At 46.1% G+C, this 17,579-nt stretch overlaps 1 protein-coding gene and 1 pseudogene across 1 annotated transcript in view; both read left to right on the forward strand.

Annotated features, from left to right (window-relative positions):
* LOC126534923 (uncharacterized) overlaps window positions 1–17,579 on the forward strand; it is a 77,865-nt gene that overhangs the window by 12,220 nt on the left and 48,066 nt on the right. Inside the window, exons 3-6 of the mRNA XM_072289508.1 lie at window positions 3,880–4,022; window positions 4,090–4,172; window positions 10,815–10,970; window positions 13,304–13,345. Coding sequence (XP_072145609.1) covers window positions 3,880–4,022; window positions 4,090–4,172; window positions 10,815–10,970; window positions 13,304–13,345 — 424 coding nt within the window. The remainder of the gene's footprint in view (window positions 1–3,879; window positions 4,023–4,089; window positions 4,173–10,814; window positions 10,971–13,303; window positions 13,346–17,579) is intronic.
* LOC140219648 (U2 spliceosomal RNA) lies at window positions 6,824–7,004 on the forward strand (annotated as a pseudogene).

Genomic DNA, 17,579 nt, shown 5'->3' on the forward strand with positions numbered 1-17,579 from the left:
CCCTATTGCTTAAAGAAAATATATTTCCTAATTTTTCGCCATAGCGCATTATCCCTCAAACGCCTCTAGCAAACACAGCAATGTTTGGTGTAATGTCTAAAACAGATTTTGTTTTTATATTGCGACAAGCAGGAGTCAATTAAAGGGCTTCACGTGTTACTCCTCCACCTCTTGTTCGCACGTTTTCCTATAAGTCGTCTGCTCACTGGGGATTGCTAAATATCGCAAGGTAAACAACGGAAAAAAGTAGTAAGCGCTCACGCTAACTCTTTTTTCTGGTATTTAGAAGGCGTGAAGGCAAAATTGATCCTCACACAATATGCAGTTAGCTTAGCTTAGCTTATGGGGTTTTACGTGCCAAAACCACTTTCTGATTATGAGGCACGCCGTAGTGGAAGACTCCGGAAATTTTGACCACCAGGGGTTCTTTAACGTGCACCTAAATCTAAGTACACGGGTGTTTTCGCATTTCGCCGCCATCGAAATGCGGCCGCCGTGGCCGGGATTCGATCCCGCGACCTCGTGCTCAGCAGCCTAACACCATAGCCACACAATATGCAGTGGTCATTATTCCAGGATTTTACAGTCGTCTGCTATGGCACGCTTTGATTATTTCGTACTGCTTGCTCATTTGAATTCCACGCTAAAAGTGAACAGTCGTGGCTCTTGGACGTCAGTAGTAAAGGTAACTCTCAGCGTGAAATTTTCTTAACAAACGGAAGTTATGTCACTTTTGCCGTCAGTGAGACACTTTTCAACCTGCGCTGTATTCTGAATAGATGAAGATATGGGTATGATGAATAGATCATTCTGTGTTGTTCTGTATAGATCTTCCTATATGGGCATATCACAGAAATATAAAGTGGAGAGATAAAATGTATGAAAACGATGACATATATTTTAAGAAAGTCGATTATTTTTTTTTGATTGACTATTATTTATTCATCCTTTTGGCTTTATTCGAATAATTGCGTTTGATATACGGTTTTTCATCAAAGAAGTGATTAATCGAACTTTTTGTCGCGTAGTTTACAAAGGTTGCAGTACATGTATCTACATTTGTAGAAAGCTATTTTAATGTTTGAAAGGTGGAACCAAGCTAGAAATGCAATTTTAGAGCACGGGGAGGGAGCGTAGAGGTTCAAAGGCGTAGTAAGGTGTTCACAAGCGTTTCTTCTTTTCCCCTGTTTTGATCAATATGTTTATTTTTATGCTGATGAAGTGATGTCTTCCGAGTGGTCTCCGGTAGTCCGAAAGTGCGTCGATCAGAAATAGTCCAGGGCTAATTCCAAGAAACTATATTTTTGCATTAGAAAGTAGTAATGAGATTTACTTGCAAGAAAATAGCGTGAAACATTTTTGGCGATTGCCAAACATGATAGAGCATGGTGCAACCTACATTCGAGATAAATTCTTATCGCTGAAAAAAAAGACAGATTTTCTGATCGGAAAAAGCTTTACACGTATATGCATCACCGAGTGACCAGAATTAGGAGCGAAATTTCAAGTTTGTGTTCAACTACAATGCAACTACTTAGCCGACGCGAAAGTTTGTGAACGAGTCTGATGACCGTGCCTTCATTTCAAATCCTGCGTAGACCCATTTACTCGCTAGGCGCGATGTTTTGTGACTGACTCAAGTGATCTTGTCCTTGCCCGCGATTGATGTTATTATATAGGAATTTTCTATTTAATATTAAATTCGGCGATTTTACATTCCAAAACTATCATATGACATTAAGGCACGCCGTAATGGAGTACTCCCCATTCAATTTCACCGCCTGTTGTTCTTTAACGCGCACTTAAATTTCTGTATACGCAAGCATTTTCGCATTTGGCCCCCATCGAAATGTGGCCGCCGCAGTAGGAATTGAACCAGCGACCACGAGCTTAGCAGCGCAATGCCATGGCCGCTGGGCTACCCCATCGGGTGGTGATACAGCGGATACGTCAAATGCACGAGTGTTTTGGTATAGCCATATTTAGACGGGGTTGAAATGCAAAAAAAAAAAAAAACACCAGTCTCCTGTGCACTGAGGGCACGGTAATGGTCTCCTGGGGGTAAAGAATAATCCGGAGTCCGCCACAACGGCGTGCCTCATAATCAAATGGTGCTTTTGGCCTGCAATATCCCAGTATTACGGTATTCGATTATGTTCCTAACGTTCTCATTTATGGAACTAACATTAAAAAAAGATCAGACAGTAATTGGAGAGCGCCGTGTTACGCGAGAGGCAGTTAGAGCATCAGAAAACACGTGAAACTGAAGCTGTTCTGCAGGTGGAGCAGTGTAGCATACGACAGAGTCTGATCCACTGACTTTGGTCATCGGAGCTCAGTTCAGATTGCCGCCATCACTCGAACACGAGGCTAATAAATTGCGACACAGAATAATTTTTCATTTATTAAAGACTGAATAGAGCTGGCACTAGTCACCTTTGAAACGATGCACAATCTGTGTTATAATCTGACAATTAGAGGAGAATTACAAAAGTTACATGGCGCTAGAGAATCCCTGTACTGTACAGTTAAACAATAAATAAAAAAAATGGCAGAAGGTTAAGGTCAAGTCCAACTAACATATACAAGAAATTGCAATATGCTCAGGGGAAAAAAATGTTGCGGCTTTAGGATTTTAAGCCACGTGCTGTTTCCTACAAAGCGGAGGAAATTCAAATTGGCTGGGATGTTTGGGTGAAACCCACACCTTCTCTGAAGGCCCGCACAACCAGCATGCGAGAATAGACGCTCAGAAGCTATAGGTTTGCTGGAATCGACATGGACTCCATCGCTATGTCATATACATGCTGCGAACCGGCGAGAACGCTTTGCCACGTCTTTAGTCAACTCAAGGAGAAACAAGCATCAATGACTGCGTTGCTGTAGTATGCCTTGAATTGCGGTGGCATTTGAGGCCTCCGGCTTCCGCTGACGTGGTGGCGTGTGGTAAAACAGAGGGTAAGCCCGCGGCTCTACTTCACTCGGGACTCATAAAAACAGTCGTCAATCGCTCTACACAGCCGCACAGTCACTGCTCGTGCTCCTCCATTCTAGTGCGATTTCAAAATTTTCGCGCCACTCCTGTCAAACTGTGAACATGTCTGTGGACTGTTAACATGTCTGTGAAACTGTGGACATCGAACATGTCTTATGCATTAAGTCGGTTAAATGAGAGGTGTAAATCGATTAACATTAATCGTTTTGCGGTGAACTTTTAATCAATTATTCGAATAATTGTTGATCGATATTACCAACCCTGTTGCACTCAGCAAATAGCTGCGATAAGCAGGCAACGTAAGCGCTCTTGGCCATTGCCAGAGACACTGACTTTCAGCCGGCACTTTCATTACTTGTTAGTGCTTGTGCGTATTTCTCGCCACGTCACAAAACTCAAGAGACAGACAAACTTGTCATGAGGAACAGCAACAAGACCGGACTGCCTTAATACCGCGCCCCAGACACTGCTTCTTCTTCTTGCTCTTCGTGTTTTTTTTTTGTTTTTTTTTTACAATACTGATATCTCTTCTTATCGGCGGCGTCTTCGACACACTACAGACACTGCAATATCTCAGTATATGCGTCGCTTTGTATGCAATTCCCGCCACGTAGTACGCTTGGCCTTAGGCCCCATACACAACTCTCGCATAAATTAAATAACGTTTGTTTTTCCCACGCGCACTCACTGAAATGCGCAGATGTATAAAACTATCTAGGAACAAATAGGCCGGAGAAATGTTGCGTTGAATTTCGTTGAACAATCTTCTGTTGTGCACCATATGCCGCATATATCGGACAGCGAAATGAAGAGCGCTAAAATGACGGCGAGCTTTATTGCTTCCTTTTGAACATGATACCTTCGACGCTTTTATTTATTCGCAGATGTACAAGCAGGATGTATGGGTACGTCTCCATGCAACTACCTCCAACAACACGCATAAACATCACGATTTTTACTTCGAAGAACGGTGTTATTCTGATTATGTGTACAGATCAAGCAATGACGCTTGTGCCTTTAACAGACCGTAAGGCTGTTGCACATCGTTATATTGTGCTTTCTCTTTAAACAAATCATGTTTTTTATTATTTCAGGGCACATTGGAACCATTGCAATGCAACGTTTACCAGGGATGGAGACAGTGCAAAATACAACGCTATGAATGTCAGTTGCATAGGTATGTAAATGGCCGGTGGCAAATATTTTTACTGCATGTGAACAAACGCTATACAGCAACTGCGTAGAAAGCGAAGGTATTTTTACAGCCAGTTCAACGAGAAAATACACAAGGTGTCGCAAACTTTGTAAAGGAAGGTTGCAAATTCCGATTCAAGGAAACAGTATGAGAAACCTACGATGTAGGTTGATTGTTCGGAGAGAATATTAGTTCAAATGCATCATTTTAATAGTTACAGGACTACAAAAATATACCTGAACTCTTCTATGCTAACTACAGTTTAGGCAGTATAAACGAAAGACGTAAAACTAAAGCGAATAAATTTAGAGCGCGTAAATTTGTACACAGAATTGCACAAAACGGGCAACCCCGATGATAAATTTCTACTAAACTGTTCGAACTTTTCATGATATGCTCCCAAAGAATATGTTCCAATCCAATCTCCACGTCTTCTCTAGAGACTCCGAATTCTCTCATGCATTGTGTATCCTCATATATTACTAAAAATGTTATATCTTGCAGACTTTGACAAAGCAATTCTTATTCAGTGCATTAAAAATCACTTGACACAAGCAGGTTGCCTGGCGGGATTTTCTTTTACGTAAGAAAGTATGGTTACGTCATTCCCTGTTTTGTATGCAGCAGTTAGGTGGGCGTGGCCATGGCAGTTCTCGCCACAGTAATCTTTACCGGCAAGCATGGACTGCGTTGTTATCAACTAGGCGGTTCGGATGCTTGTTGTTAGCTAGCTCTTTATTGAAACATATGCTGCCCTGTATGTTGTATGCGTGATTCCAAGGAATGCATGCACTGTTCGCTTAACTTTCCGTAGTGTTTCTAGCCACTGCTTTAAGGGGGTTTGAGCCATTGATGATGATAGTTTTCTATCGACGTTACGCCACGATGAAATCCCGTGATTTTAGCTATAGACAGCTTTGCTGTAATATTGGGCACGTATTTTGTAATTTTTTTAGAGTGCTTGCGAGTCGGAAAATCAGAATTAGCGGCAGTTCTTGCTTGAAGTCTACAAAGAATATGCGTTTAATTCGTGGATTGGGGCCTTAGAATAAGTATTCGGTATCTGGGAGCAGCAATAGAATTTGGTCTGCATTCGACATGACACCTCCCTAATTTGTATGCAGCTTTTGATAATGTTGTTGTTGCTAGCGGTGTTACATCATTTCGGGAAAGCTTTCCGAAAAGGCGGACAATATAGGGATACAAAATAACACGCACTGGTAGCTAAGCAACAACAATAACCAAATTTCCTTTACTCACGTTACCGTACATTTCACTCTTCAGAATTTAAGCCACGCAATATTGAAGCTTTTCTTGCTTGGCAGAAATAGCAACTCTAGCCCAACTGTCGAGATAACCAGGTAGAAAACGTTTTAGAAAATGCGTCAATGTTTGAGAAAATGTTTAAGAGTCAATGTTAAAACTGCAAAATGAAGCCATTTCATTAGACTTTTGGAATTGTTGCATAAAAATTGGTGCTTGTCTTGATTGTTTCTATACTGAACCTTGACTGCAATATATTCCAGTTGAGATTTTAACAGTTATTCAGTCAATATTCACAATTCTGCGCTTTGTTATTACGTTTTCCTGTGCAGGTTATTTCCAGCTTTACACAAACCCGCATTAAATAGTGATTTGTGCTATGTGGTAGGGGGCCATTAGCGTATTGTAGAACTAAAAAAGCCAGTGCCTTCCAATTTGTTAAGGTGGAAGAGGAGCAAAGCTTAGTATGTGGGCCTGTTAATGTCGAGCTGTGCATAGCCACGCCTCAAGCGCCGTATGCGCACAAATCGAAAGCTAGGCGCGGCTAGTCACTCCTCCACGTTGTTGAGCCTCGGAAGATGGTGAGTCATCGGAGTGTATACGTACCCATGCATTGTTGCAAAACGCGGTGCGACACCTTTTACTAAGGAATTCCAGCGCGTAGAACAGACACGCACGTCATCGCACCCTTAGGGCACACATTGCTTCACCGTAGCAAAAGCGATCGTGCGTTGGTCGACGCCCCACCGTAGACGTCGTGGCGGTGGGACGTAGCAGTGATGAAACCTTCCAAGTTAGTGGGATCGGGGCCACATTAGACAGTTTTAGTTACACGTACGTAGAGGCTTCACGTACGCAAACGTGAAAAGCCTACGTACCTTACGTGCACGCCATCTGAAACGCTTTTAGCTACACGTACGCGACGAACGCCAAGAGGGGCCCCGTAGCTCCATCTATGGGGAAATGTGAACACGGCTGTAGCCAATTCAATCCTGTCGCCGTGTTTCGATGCGAACCGTCTGCGCGCTCGCGGCCCGCTATCGCTTGTTCGTGATCTCGCGGAACTCCCGCGCGAAGCTGTCTACGTGCGCAAGAAACGCACGCAAAGAATTGAATCTCACGTACGTCCGTGAGACGCGCGCGCCCCCGCTAACTTCTATGCATGCGCGCTGCTGACATGTAGAAGCTCTACGTACGCAAAGCCTCTACGTACGTGTAACTAAAACTGTCTATTGACCGCTCACATTTTTTTTCCTTTCGCGGTACTGGGGGGCCGCCCGCTTACGAAACCACCACCACGGGGAGCGGAAGGAAAGGAAAGGGGATACGCAAGCGCTTCGAATGCCGACGAAGACAGGGAGGGCGGTGCGATCGCTGACGCTGGTCGAAGTGTACTATATGTTCTTATGAGCTTAATACCTGATGCTGGTTGTATTTGGACCAAAAGATATTAAACTTATTTTTGCAAGCAGGCGGAGTGCTTAAAGCCTGCTTCACCTCCGTCGCGGGTCGGCCCGGTACTGCTCTTTCTTCGGGATCAGCCCACACGACTCTACAGCAGCATGCAATAGGAGCACCCGACTCATACCAAGGCACACTATAAATTATGAAGAAAACAGCTCATTTCGAAGCATTCCCTCCTTCCCGGGCATTATTTTCTGCACCTTCAGAGCACAAAGGCAAGGGTGACAGCGCGTTTCCAAAATAACTTGGCCTCATAACGACGCGATAGTATGCCACATGCACAGAGGTGGCCACAATACAGGCTCTGAGCCAGACCATGCTAGAAGCTCGAAGAATGCCTTCTACTCGCACTCAAGAGAAATGCTTGGTTGCAAAGCCTGTTTTTAGTCGTTCAGAAGACTGAATTTTCGAGTTCTTGGTTTTTGAGATCGTCGGCGTTATTTTTTGCCATTCTGCCGGCACTAGCAGCACAATCCAGTTGAAACACTCTTTGCAATCGCTCGTCGTGTCTTCGACAAGTGTGAGTACGGAACGAAGGTATATGTTGCGGAGCCGTAGAAAGCGTCCCACAAGCTTGTCCCACTGAGATTCAGTACACGCCAAACTAACTATCATCACGGCCTCTTTGCTTTCTTGCTAACGGCGTCACAACTCCAGGCGCGGCGAGCTTGCCTCAATATTCTCCCAGAAAGTAACGAAAATAATTAAACTAATTTTCTAGATACAGAGAATGCGTCGCTAACTTGTCCTACTAAGATTCTGTACACGCGAATCTAACTGCAGCAAACACCCGAGCTGCTTATACCTTGACTGCGTCACAACGCCGGGCGCGGCCAGTGCGCTTGAAAAGTACCGCAAGAAGTAACGAAATCAGTTGCAACAAAGTTCGGACCCAGAAAAAGTGCCAGAACTTGTCCCGGTAATAATGAGTACGCGCGAAGCTACGTCAGACGACCGAGGTGCTTTTCGCTGACTGCGTCACAAAGCGGGGTGCGGCGAGCGGGCCCTAAAACCTCCTGGAATGAGTTATAATAATGTTGGGGCTCATAGAAAACGTCACAGACATATCCTAGTACGAGTCATTAGGACAATATAACTACGCCAGGACAACCGAGCTGTTTATCGCTGTGTCACAACTCTCGGTTCCGTGCCGTAAAAGCAAAATTGCTTTTAATGTGTCGCAGGCTGTCAAACAACATTTCTCACCTTGTCGTAGTCCAATAGTGCAGTGGTGTCGCGTCGAAGTGCAGATGGAACGCAAGAATACACCGGGAGCCCAAGAAACACGCTATATCCAAAAGAGACGAGTCGACGAACAGGCGAACTACACAACCGCAACCGGCCTCGCTTGCTTTGGAGGCCTGTTTGGCGCATGACGCATGCATCTGTCGCGCCTGGCGTGCCGGTAGCTTGCTGCTAGATAACGCAAGAAAAATAAGTCGCAAAATATAAATTCATTTGTACGCATTCTTTTAGTTTTAGCGGGAAAGAATAAAAAGAAGCGTTGTCTGTAAGCTCGTTTCACATTCTTTTATTGTGATGCTCTCGTCAACTAACGGGTGGGATTAGCACTAGGCGTGACGTGTTCCCTGTTTGCAGTTTTCGCCGAGTGTCTCCTCTCATTGAATCTTTTTTTCTACATGGCGTGCGCGGAAAGCTGCCGCAAACGCGAGAAGCGAAGCCTTGCATCGCAAATCACGGATTTAGATCGCGACTGACAGGAGCTCAATAGCGAACGCCAGGCGTGTCCGGCGCCAAAAGCGGAAGCTAAGCGACCTAGGCGTCAGTAAGACAAAAAAAGCGAGAGGCGGTGGTCAAGCGGCTTTGCGTCAAGGGGGCCTTCCGTTGCACAAACAAGCGAAGGCTATGCGGCTGAGGTGGCAAGCTGAAACTGAACAACGACACTGTGGAAACTTGGGCAAGCTGGTGTGACATTCTTTTTCGACAGCGCAAAGGACAAGGACGAGACGAGTGCACATAAACAGCGCTGTGTATGTGCCCTCGCCTTGTCTTTGTCCTTTGCGCTGTTGAAGAAGACCGAACAACGAGCTCGGAACAGGGCCACTGTAATGGAGCAGCAGACGGTGTGCAGCTGCAAACATGTTGGAGAAGCGTTTCGTCAAGAACCCATTCGGTATTTACTGCTCTCTGTGCGATTGGTTGTGGCACAAGAACGGCCTAAAGCCCCTTCCGGAAACGCACTCTAGTGTTGTGACAGAAGCGTTTCAAGCGGACGTGTCTGCATTCGTCGTGTGTCGGACCTGTATGCAGCCTATGCGTCGGGATGGCATCCCAAACTTCGCAACCGAGAATGTATTGCCACCTAAACCTCCACACTGACCTAAGCTCGATATGGTCGCTGAGCGGCTAGTGTGACCAGGGCTGCCCTTCCTACTGATACGTCGCCTCCTCTACAGCGACACTGGGCAGTTTGGCACCAAAGGCCCCACCGAGAACGCGCCAATTTTAGTGGATACTACCGAGGAGATGTTGCAACGTGATGCGGAACAGGACCACGTCCTCTCTGTACTCTTAAAACGCAAGTTCATTTACAACAGCGTGTACATTAGGGGCTTGGTCAAGAAATCGAACCTTCTGCCCTGGTGAACGTTCCTATATAGGTCCTCCCCTATGGTTTTACCTGATCAAAACCACTGAAGGGAACAATTAAGCTATCGTATCATACCCTTAAAAGCGCAGCCTTAAGTGTCTCCCTATCTCTTCTCGCCCTCCTATAGATTTGTACGCATTGATCACGAATATGAAATTAAGAAAGAAGCATACCGCACTGCGAAGTCAAAACCATGATTTTTTTTCTAAAATCTAATTTTTCTAAATCTTTCTAAATATACAGGCAAGCAATGGAATTGCTTGCCTGCACATGTAGTTGTGATTTCTCCTAATGACGCCACTTTAGTCTGCCTGAAAAAATACAAATAATAAAGAATCGTCAAACTTCATGGGGAATGAATGCCCGGCAGCATAAGGTTTGTTAGGGTGTTTCGTCTTGTGCACGTACTTGTGTGATTATTTATTGCATTTAAATAACGAATAAATGTATACCACGTTATTCTTGAATGGGGTTCCAAACAACGTTTTTTTTTCTCCGCGCCATCTTTTACGAGCCGTTCTTAGGTCTTTTTTTTTTTCTGAACGCGCTGGCGAGGGATCTCAACGCATTGTGAACCTTTCTCTGGGCTCCTCTTTCATTTTGTTCTTTTTCTAGGTTGCTAGATGATCTACATTGTAATTTTAATTGTGACTTCAATTCAGGTAACATTTTCTCAGGTTTCTGCGCATGTAACCGTGTCTACGCTTCGAACGGTCGGGTCTCTTTTTTCGAAACTGCAGAAATGTTTCTTTTTGTAGTGTGAGTTGGAAATATATATCACTTATTGATATGTTCTCTGGAATCGACCTATATAATGGTGCCTGATTATCTCTTCTGTACACACCCACGGAATTTCACAATATTATATTTGTGCGAACCGACCCCGTTGTAATTCGTTTTCGGGCTGTGGCTATGTAAAAAATAAATATTCTATAGATTTAAAAATATTTCTGTGGTTTCACGTGCTATGGTCACAATTTAATTACGAGGTACGACATGATGGGAGACTCCCACTTATTGGGACCACTTGCGAAAATAAATAAATCAACATCTCGGTCGAATTTTTTATTTTCATCTAAGAAATGACACTGAGAAAGTTTAGCGCACACTGAAAGAAGACAAAATTTAACACAACGAAGTCGAACCAACTAGCCCGTCTTTCAGTCTTAATGACACAGACGCTACATAACGCATGGCTCTCTTGATCGTTAACCATTAACTGTATTTATCTATTTATTCCTTCATCTGTTCACTACTTATGCATTCTTATGATCCTTTCCGATTAGATCAAGATGATAACCCACCGGTAATTAGGAGAACGTACGAGGAAATCGTTTTTCAAGCCTACGAAGCACACCAACCTGATGACTCCGAATTCGCAGTCCGCTATCCTAAAGATTTTCTTTTCATGTGCGCTGTCTTCAAAATTACCTACTTGGAGGGTAAGTGTACTAGAGCATTCGGATTGCATATTGGAGACACCTGCTTCACTGTCATGCGGCCACCTGGTCGCGCGCGTGATCATTTTGCTAGTGCATCGAGAGATTTATCGTGGCGGGGTCGTTCACACCTTGACGGAACTTCGCATCATGTTCTGGGTCTCACGCGCCCGACAAGCGGTGAACGAGTGCTTAGACAATGCGTGATTCGTGCATGGTTCAGCCTCAATACTTCGGCTGCGCAGGCACGGATCATGCGGGCAAGTCCCACCGTCTCTAGATTACTGGCGTTGACTTTGCCTGACCAGGTTGTGCGACAAGCTGCAGTAGAGTTAATGTGCAGGAGGCGCTGCTCACGTGTGCACTAGTTATGGCAATTCTCCTCGAAGATGTGGTTGGCATTACTTCGAAAGCTTTTCATTGGGACCTTAAAGTGATTCTGTGCAAGACGTGCGTAACATCACGATTCGTGGGCTCAGACCGCTCTACTATACATTTAGCAAAGCTGCACGTGTGCAGATGTCCAGGCTCTAGTAGCTACACAGCGACGAAGTGAAGCAGTATTGAATTCAATTTTATTGACATAACTCAATTTACCAAAAAAATGGAATTGCGAAAATGCACCTGAATTCCTAGGCTGAGAGTAGTTGAAATTAATTTAACTTAAATTATCAAAGAACAGCACGTCAGACAACAACACACTAATGATAGAAACAACAATATTTTTACTGGAATTATAACATTTGAAAAGAAATTGCCACACGCTTATTACGATGGAATCCTATTTCAAACGTTTCCTGCATTTATACAGGTGAATTTCACAACATTAGCACTGATATTCTTGCAATTGTACAAGCAACACTTTCACGTATGTACCGAGCTTAGCATACAACAAGATTATACATGGTAATCAATTCGAAATGGTTAGTTGTGATGAAAAATATTTTTAGCAGTTAATATATTCGGTAGTTCTATATTGCTTGAGGAATGTATTTTCAGTGCTAAGAAGAAATTCGTATGTTTTCTACTTCCAGTGGATGGTTGTTGCATACGGCGACGATATTAGCTTAAGCTTTCTCTTACCAGAGATATTTTTTATTTGCTGAGTGAAGTAGCTACGACATTTGTAGTGGGAACATAAAAATGCGTAAGCAGACTTATTAGTTGGTCCTAATATTAGGATAGACCATTAGTGCAGTTTTATTATCATTTATTGTGGTGAACGGCATGATATTTAGGATTCGGAAGAGTGTTGGCGTATGTGCAGCATAGTTTGAATTTGTCATAAAGCATATTGCTCCTTTTTCGAGTATTATCAGTCGTTCAAGATATGTGCGGTATGTGCGGCCCCAGGTAACTCAACAGTACCTTAAGTTGTTATGAAATATGCTCAAACGAATTATTCGTAATTTAGATATGCCAGATATGTCATGGCATTTGTATAGGAGAAAACAAACTTTACTAAGTTTTTGCAGATTTCGTCAATATGAGACTTCCAGTAAAAAGATTCGTAAAGTAGAACGCCAAGGTATTTTGTAAAATTTACTCGATATAGTGCTGAATTATTTATTATAAGCGTGCATGAGTGTTCATTCATAATTTTGTGTGGTAAGTTAAAAACAACGTACTTGCTTTCTGTGTGTTTAGCGTTAGTTTGCTTGAAGAGAACCACTTTGGGATAACATAAAGCTCCGAATTCCCACAAATAAATGTGTAGTCCGGAGAGTCTTGGGCACATATGAGAACTGTATCCTCAGCATTCGTAAATATTGAAAAGTTTTTTACGACGCAAGCAAGGTCCCTAATATATTTCGACAAAAACATTGGTCAAATAACAGAGTGTTGAGGCATACCTACAGTTTTTTCAAAAAACTCGGACTGGGTGTAAGCTATTCGCACCGTCTGTTTAGTGTTTTGGAGATTATTTTATAGAAATCTAGGCACATTCCAGGAATACCATGGCATTGTAGCTTATTTGATAATATGCTGTCGTTCACAATGTTAAATGCTTTTTATGTCAGGATATACACCCACAATCGTTCTATTGTCATTTAAGTGGTTGTTAAGATAAGATAAGGAAAAGACGGCTGTGTCAGTAGACCTACCCTTTCTAAACCCATGCTGACAGAGTGCAATGATACTTTGATTTTATAGGAAATACATAATTTCTCTGACTATTAGTTGTCCATTGCTAAATTTGTTGCACTTAGGATGAAGATGGGACAGTAGTTTTCTGGAATGTTTTTACATCAGCCTTGTGTGTACGGATTCTTTGACAATTTCCGAAGGCCCTGATACGTGTATGCGTAAAATGATAACAGAATTATTTTTTAAAGGTACCCAAAGGCATTTCGCTGAGTCCTCGACCCCCCAAAAAGGTATGTTCTCACAACCAACTGAACGTTTGGCTGGCATAGCGTTGTCTCGAGTTACAATTTCAGTAGCTGCTATGTCGGTAAATTTTAATATATTGGTATTATGAGGAGGGTATGTAATGTATTGCTCGTTCATAGCCGTATCCATTAACGGAAAAAGAATTGTGCAAAAACAGGTATATAAGGACAAAACGAGGGTGTTTAATGATACTTCGAGACGCTTGAAGTCACGGTGTAAGGGTTTGCTGGGGTGTTAAGAATGGAGTTTATGACACGCCATGTTATTCTGGAGTTACCCGAATTTTAATAGGTTGGTACAGTATTCTTTTTTCTTACTCGATTGAGCATTGTTACTTAATAACGAGCCAACTTGAATGACTGTAGGGAATAATAATTGATTTTGGGCATTTTTACTTTTTGTCAAAAGCATTTCTTCTTAATTTGTTCTAAAATGTGTTTGTTCGATTAATGCTCGAGCCACGACATAATTTGAAAAGCAATTGCCGAGAAGTTGTCGTCGTGAGTGGCTTTCGGGGGCAGCTCCTTAGGATTGTGAAGATGTACCTTCGCTAATTATTCCGAAAGTTGTATTAAACCAGCAGCGATTGATCCATTTCTTACTGAAAGTGGCGCGCTAGTACACTCAAAGCAAACTTGACATTAACTCTCCTTCTAAAGAGGCGTGAATTCTCACACCGTCTTATCTTTTGTCAGTTTGACGTCTCCTGTCTACAACTGAGGTGGTATAACGAACACGCAGAAAGGAATCTGAAGTTGTCAGTTTTTGGATCCAAAGGCAGCTTCTAACTGAACTAACGCGAAAGCGATGGCTTCGTGAATATCTCCTGAAACTTGGGAGCGTTCAGTCACAAGAAGTATCAAAAAATCTCGGAAGAAGGAAACGCCACGTTGTGATTATTCAAAAAGATAAGGGTACCAAAATATAAAAAACTGGTGTTGTGAGCAACCGCATAAATTGTACAGATGCCATCATACGTGCATGCAAAGTCAGAATACCCAGTGGCTTAAAGGTAGTTCGCCTTTTGCAGAGACTGTATGCTTTAGAACTCTTCTCCTCTGTTCCCGGAGCGTGTTAAAACAAAGATGAAGGCAACCACAGGGACTATGGTCTCAGCACAAGCAGGCCACTCATGTTACGAGACTAGTGACTAGTTCCAACGCACAGCATGGACTGTTCTTCGCTATTCTTTCGGCAACAAATCCCGTTTTTGCCCTTTTAACGCGAAGCTGTGTGAGGCTGCACAGACGTCAAACTTGAAGCAGACTGGGCCAGACACAAAACTTAGGACATCTCGCGGCTATTTAGGTGACGCACACTGCCCTTGCGAGTCTCTCAACAATCAAGGTGGCTATAAGTGATCATTCAATTGCAGCTACAGCATCGCTTCGAGAAAATCACTCATGGCCAGCTGTCTGAAAAGGACCTTACACGTTATCCTGTCAACCTCTCTCTACACAGCTGATAATACGCATGTTTTACCGCAGTACGCGTATGCGCGAGGAGGAGTTCTTTCGTTCTGATGCTGACACTCTGGAGGCGTTTTACTCACGAAGAGCAGCACTGTTCTCCCACACAAGGAGGAGACGCTGGCGTCGGCGTCGAGAGCAGTCGCACCTCACGTCGGATCCGCCAATTTTCGGCCCTCGTGCCGGTTCTTTTATCCCTATCCGGACAGTTTCTTCACGAGTGGGTGAAGCAAGTCGTCAGGACCACTTCGATACCCATCGTATACCAATACTCGCCCGGGGTGGCCCAGGAGAGTTTTGGGAAGCCCTTGACTACGCCGTGCGCCGACCTAGGCCTATCCGGCCTAGCTCGAGTGCGGCCGCCCGCACACCAGCGCGCAGACGAAGGGACGACCACCCGGCCACCCGCCGCCGCCTCGTCGCTCATCTCCCGGCTGCCCACCGCCATGGAGATCGCTGTCCAAGGACAAGAGGTGACCCCCGAAGAACTTTCGAATGCTTCCTGGCAGACGCCAGGCCTCCGCGCCCAAGAGCAACGCCGCGCAGCGTTGCGCCTCGCCGCCGCCGACGCAGCTAAATCGCCGCGTTCGAAGCAGGCAAGTGCTTCGCCTCCTCAGCCCCGCCGTCACACTCCACTCCCTCGCCTCCCGGCCGACACGATTCACATCGTCGGCCGCCCAAAAACCCCCGTCGACCTCACCAAACTCCAGCCTTGGCATTTATACACCGCCTTGCTGCAAGCAGCGAGCCTGAAAGACCTCCCGCCCGCATCTCGCGACACGGTGCGGATCCACCCGGTCAACAACACCTTTACGCTCAGCGTCGCGGAATCGGCTCGCGCTCAAGCCTACCTCCGCATCACTTCCCTCACGGTGTCTGGCACCACTTTCGTCATCCACCTCTACGCCCCACCGCTGGACGACGCCCTACGGGGCATACTCTACCACGCCTTCGATGACTTCACGGATGAAGCCATCCTTGACGATCTGCAGGCAAGCAATCCTGCACTTTCTATTGTGGGTGCCCGCCGTATGGGCAAGACTCCCCACATCTTGGTCACCCTCACGGACCCCAAACTACCCCGGTGGATCTTCTACCATGGAGTCCACCTTCGCCTCCTCCCTTTCCACAACAAGGTAGAGGCCTGTTTCAACTGCCGCTCGACTGGCCACCGGACCGACGTGTGCCCCAAGCCACAGCACGGCAGGTGCCGTCGTTGCGGCGACATTCACCCCCCACCACTCGAGGGCTCGCCCCCGACTTGCACCCCCCGCTGCATCGTTTGCAACGGGAATCACTCCACGCATAGTTCCAACTGTAAGCACCGCTACGTGCAGCGCCCTCAACCCCCGAAGCAAACGGCACGCGGTCCTCCGCCGCCTCCGCCCTCCAAGTCGACCAGTGACTTCCCGCCCCTCGCTCTAGCGGCGCCCAAACCATCCTCTAAGCCCACCCAGTCAACGTGGTCCCGCGGCCCCCCCGGCGCTCCCTCGGCGTCCTCCTCGCCGCAGGTTGTCGCATTGCAGCAGGAAAACGCCTCCCTACGACAGCAGCTCACTGCACAAACCGCTCAACTTGCGGCACAGAAGACCCAAATTGAATCCTTCCAAGCCCAACTGCGAGCTCTGGAGGAGAAGCTCGAGGCAGCCATCACGCTCCCATCATGTCTGCTCTCCTCAATCGCCTCCTCCTCTGACATGGATGTTCAGACTTCCGAAGGAGGCACTAGCAAACGCCGCAGACCCAACACCCCCCTTGCATCTCTCCACTTTTCCGAAGAGGTTCAGGCAGCCATCAAGACTACCCTGGTGGACCTCGAAAAACGGCTGGATAGCCGTTTCAACTCGACATACCAGCTTCTCACGGCACAGCAAGAAGCCCTCAACGCCATGCGCACGGACCTCACTGCCTATCCCCCCGCCACGTCCTTCCAATCTCTCCAAGAGCAGGTCGACAGCGTTCAAGCTTCCATGCTCGCAACCATCCGAGCCAAGCCACCGCTCCACGTCCGCACCACCTCATCCTCTGCCGCCCGACCGTCGCAAGCACCAGCCGAGGCAATACCTTTTTCCTCCGCTACTAATCATGGCTGACCGCTCTGTCGTCACCGTTTGGCAGTGGAACTGCCGTGGTTTTCGCCCCAAGCGTAACCACCTCCTTCTACACCTTCAACAACTGGACCCCTCGGTATCTCCTGACGTCATCGTACTACAGGAGACTCACGCCACCACTTCCCTCTCGGGTTACGTCGCCCACGACCAAGTAGCTCATCACCCCCTGCCCCATCCCGTCACGGCCATCCTCACTCGGCGGACGCTCACGGTCAATCGAGCCGATCTGCCCTTCCCTACGGTCCACCATGTCTTTATCGAGGTCCTACCTCAGCGACGTGAAGACCCCTCTCTTTTTATTCTTAATGTTTACACCCCCCCACGCATCACCAAAGACCTGTCGCTCGTTGCTCTGCTCCGTGCCGCTGCAGCGAGAGCAGCCAAATCCCCCCTCGTTCTCGGTGACTTCAACGTCAGGCATCCGGACTGGGGTTACTCCAAGGCCGATGGCCCCGGCACGAGGCTGTGGCAGCTCGCACACGACCTCCACCTCTCCCTGCTCACCGACCCCACGCAACCCACGCGCATCGGCAACAGCGTGTGCCGCGACACCACTCCGGACCTCAGCTTTTGCCGTTACGTGCACGACGCGCGCTGGTCCAATACACATCAGTCCCTGGCAGCGACCACTACGTCCT

Source organism: Dermacentor andersoni, chromosome 7 (genome assembly GCF_023375885.2).
Source record: "Dermacentor andersoni chromosome 7, qqDerAnde1_hic_scaffold, whole genome shotgun sequence".
Lineage (NCBI taxonomy): Eukaryota > Metazoa > Arthropoda > Arachnida > Ixodida > Ixodidae > Dermacentor > Dermacentor andersoni.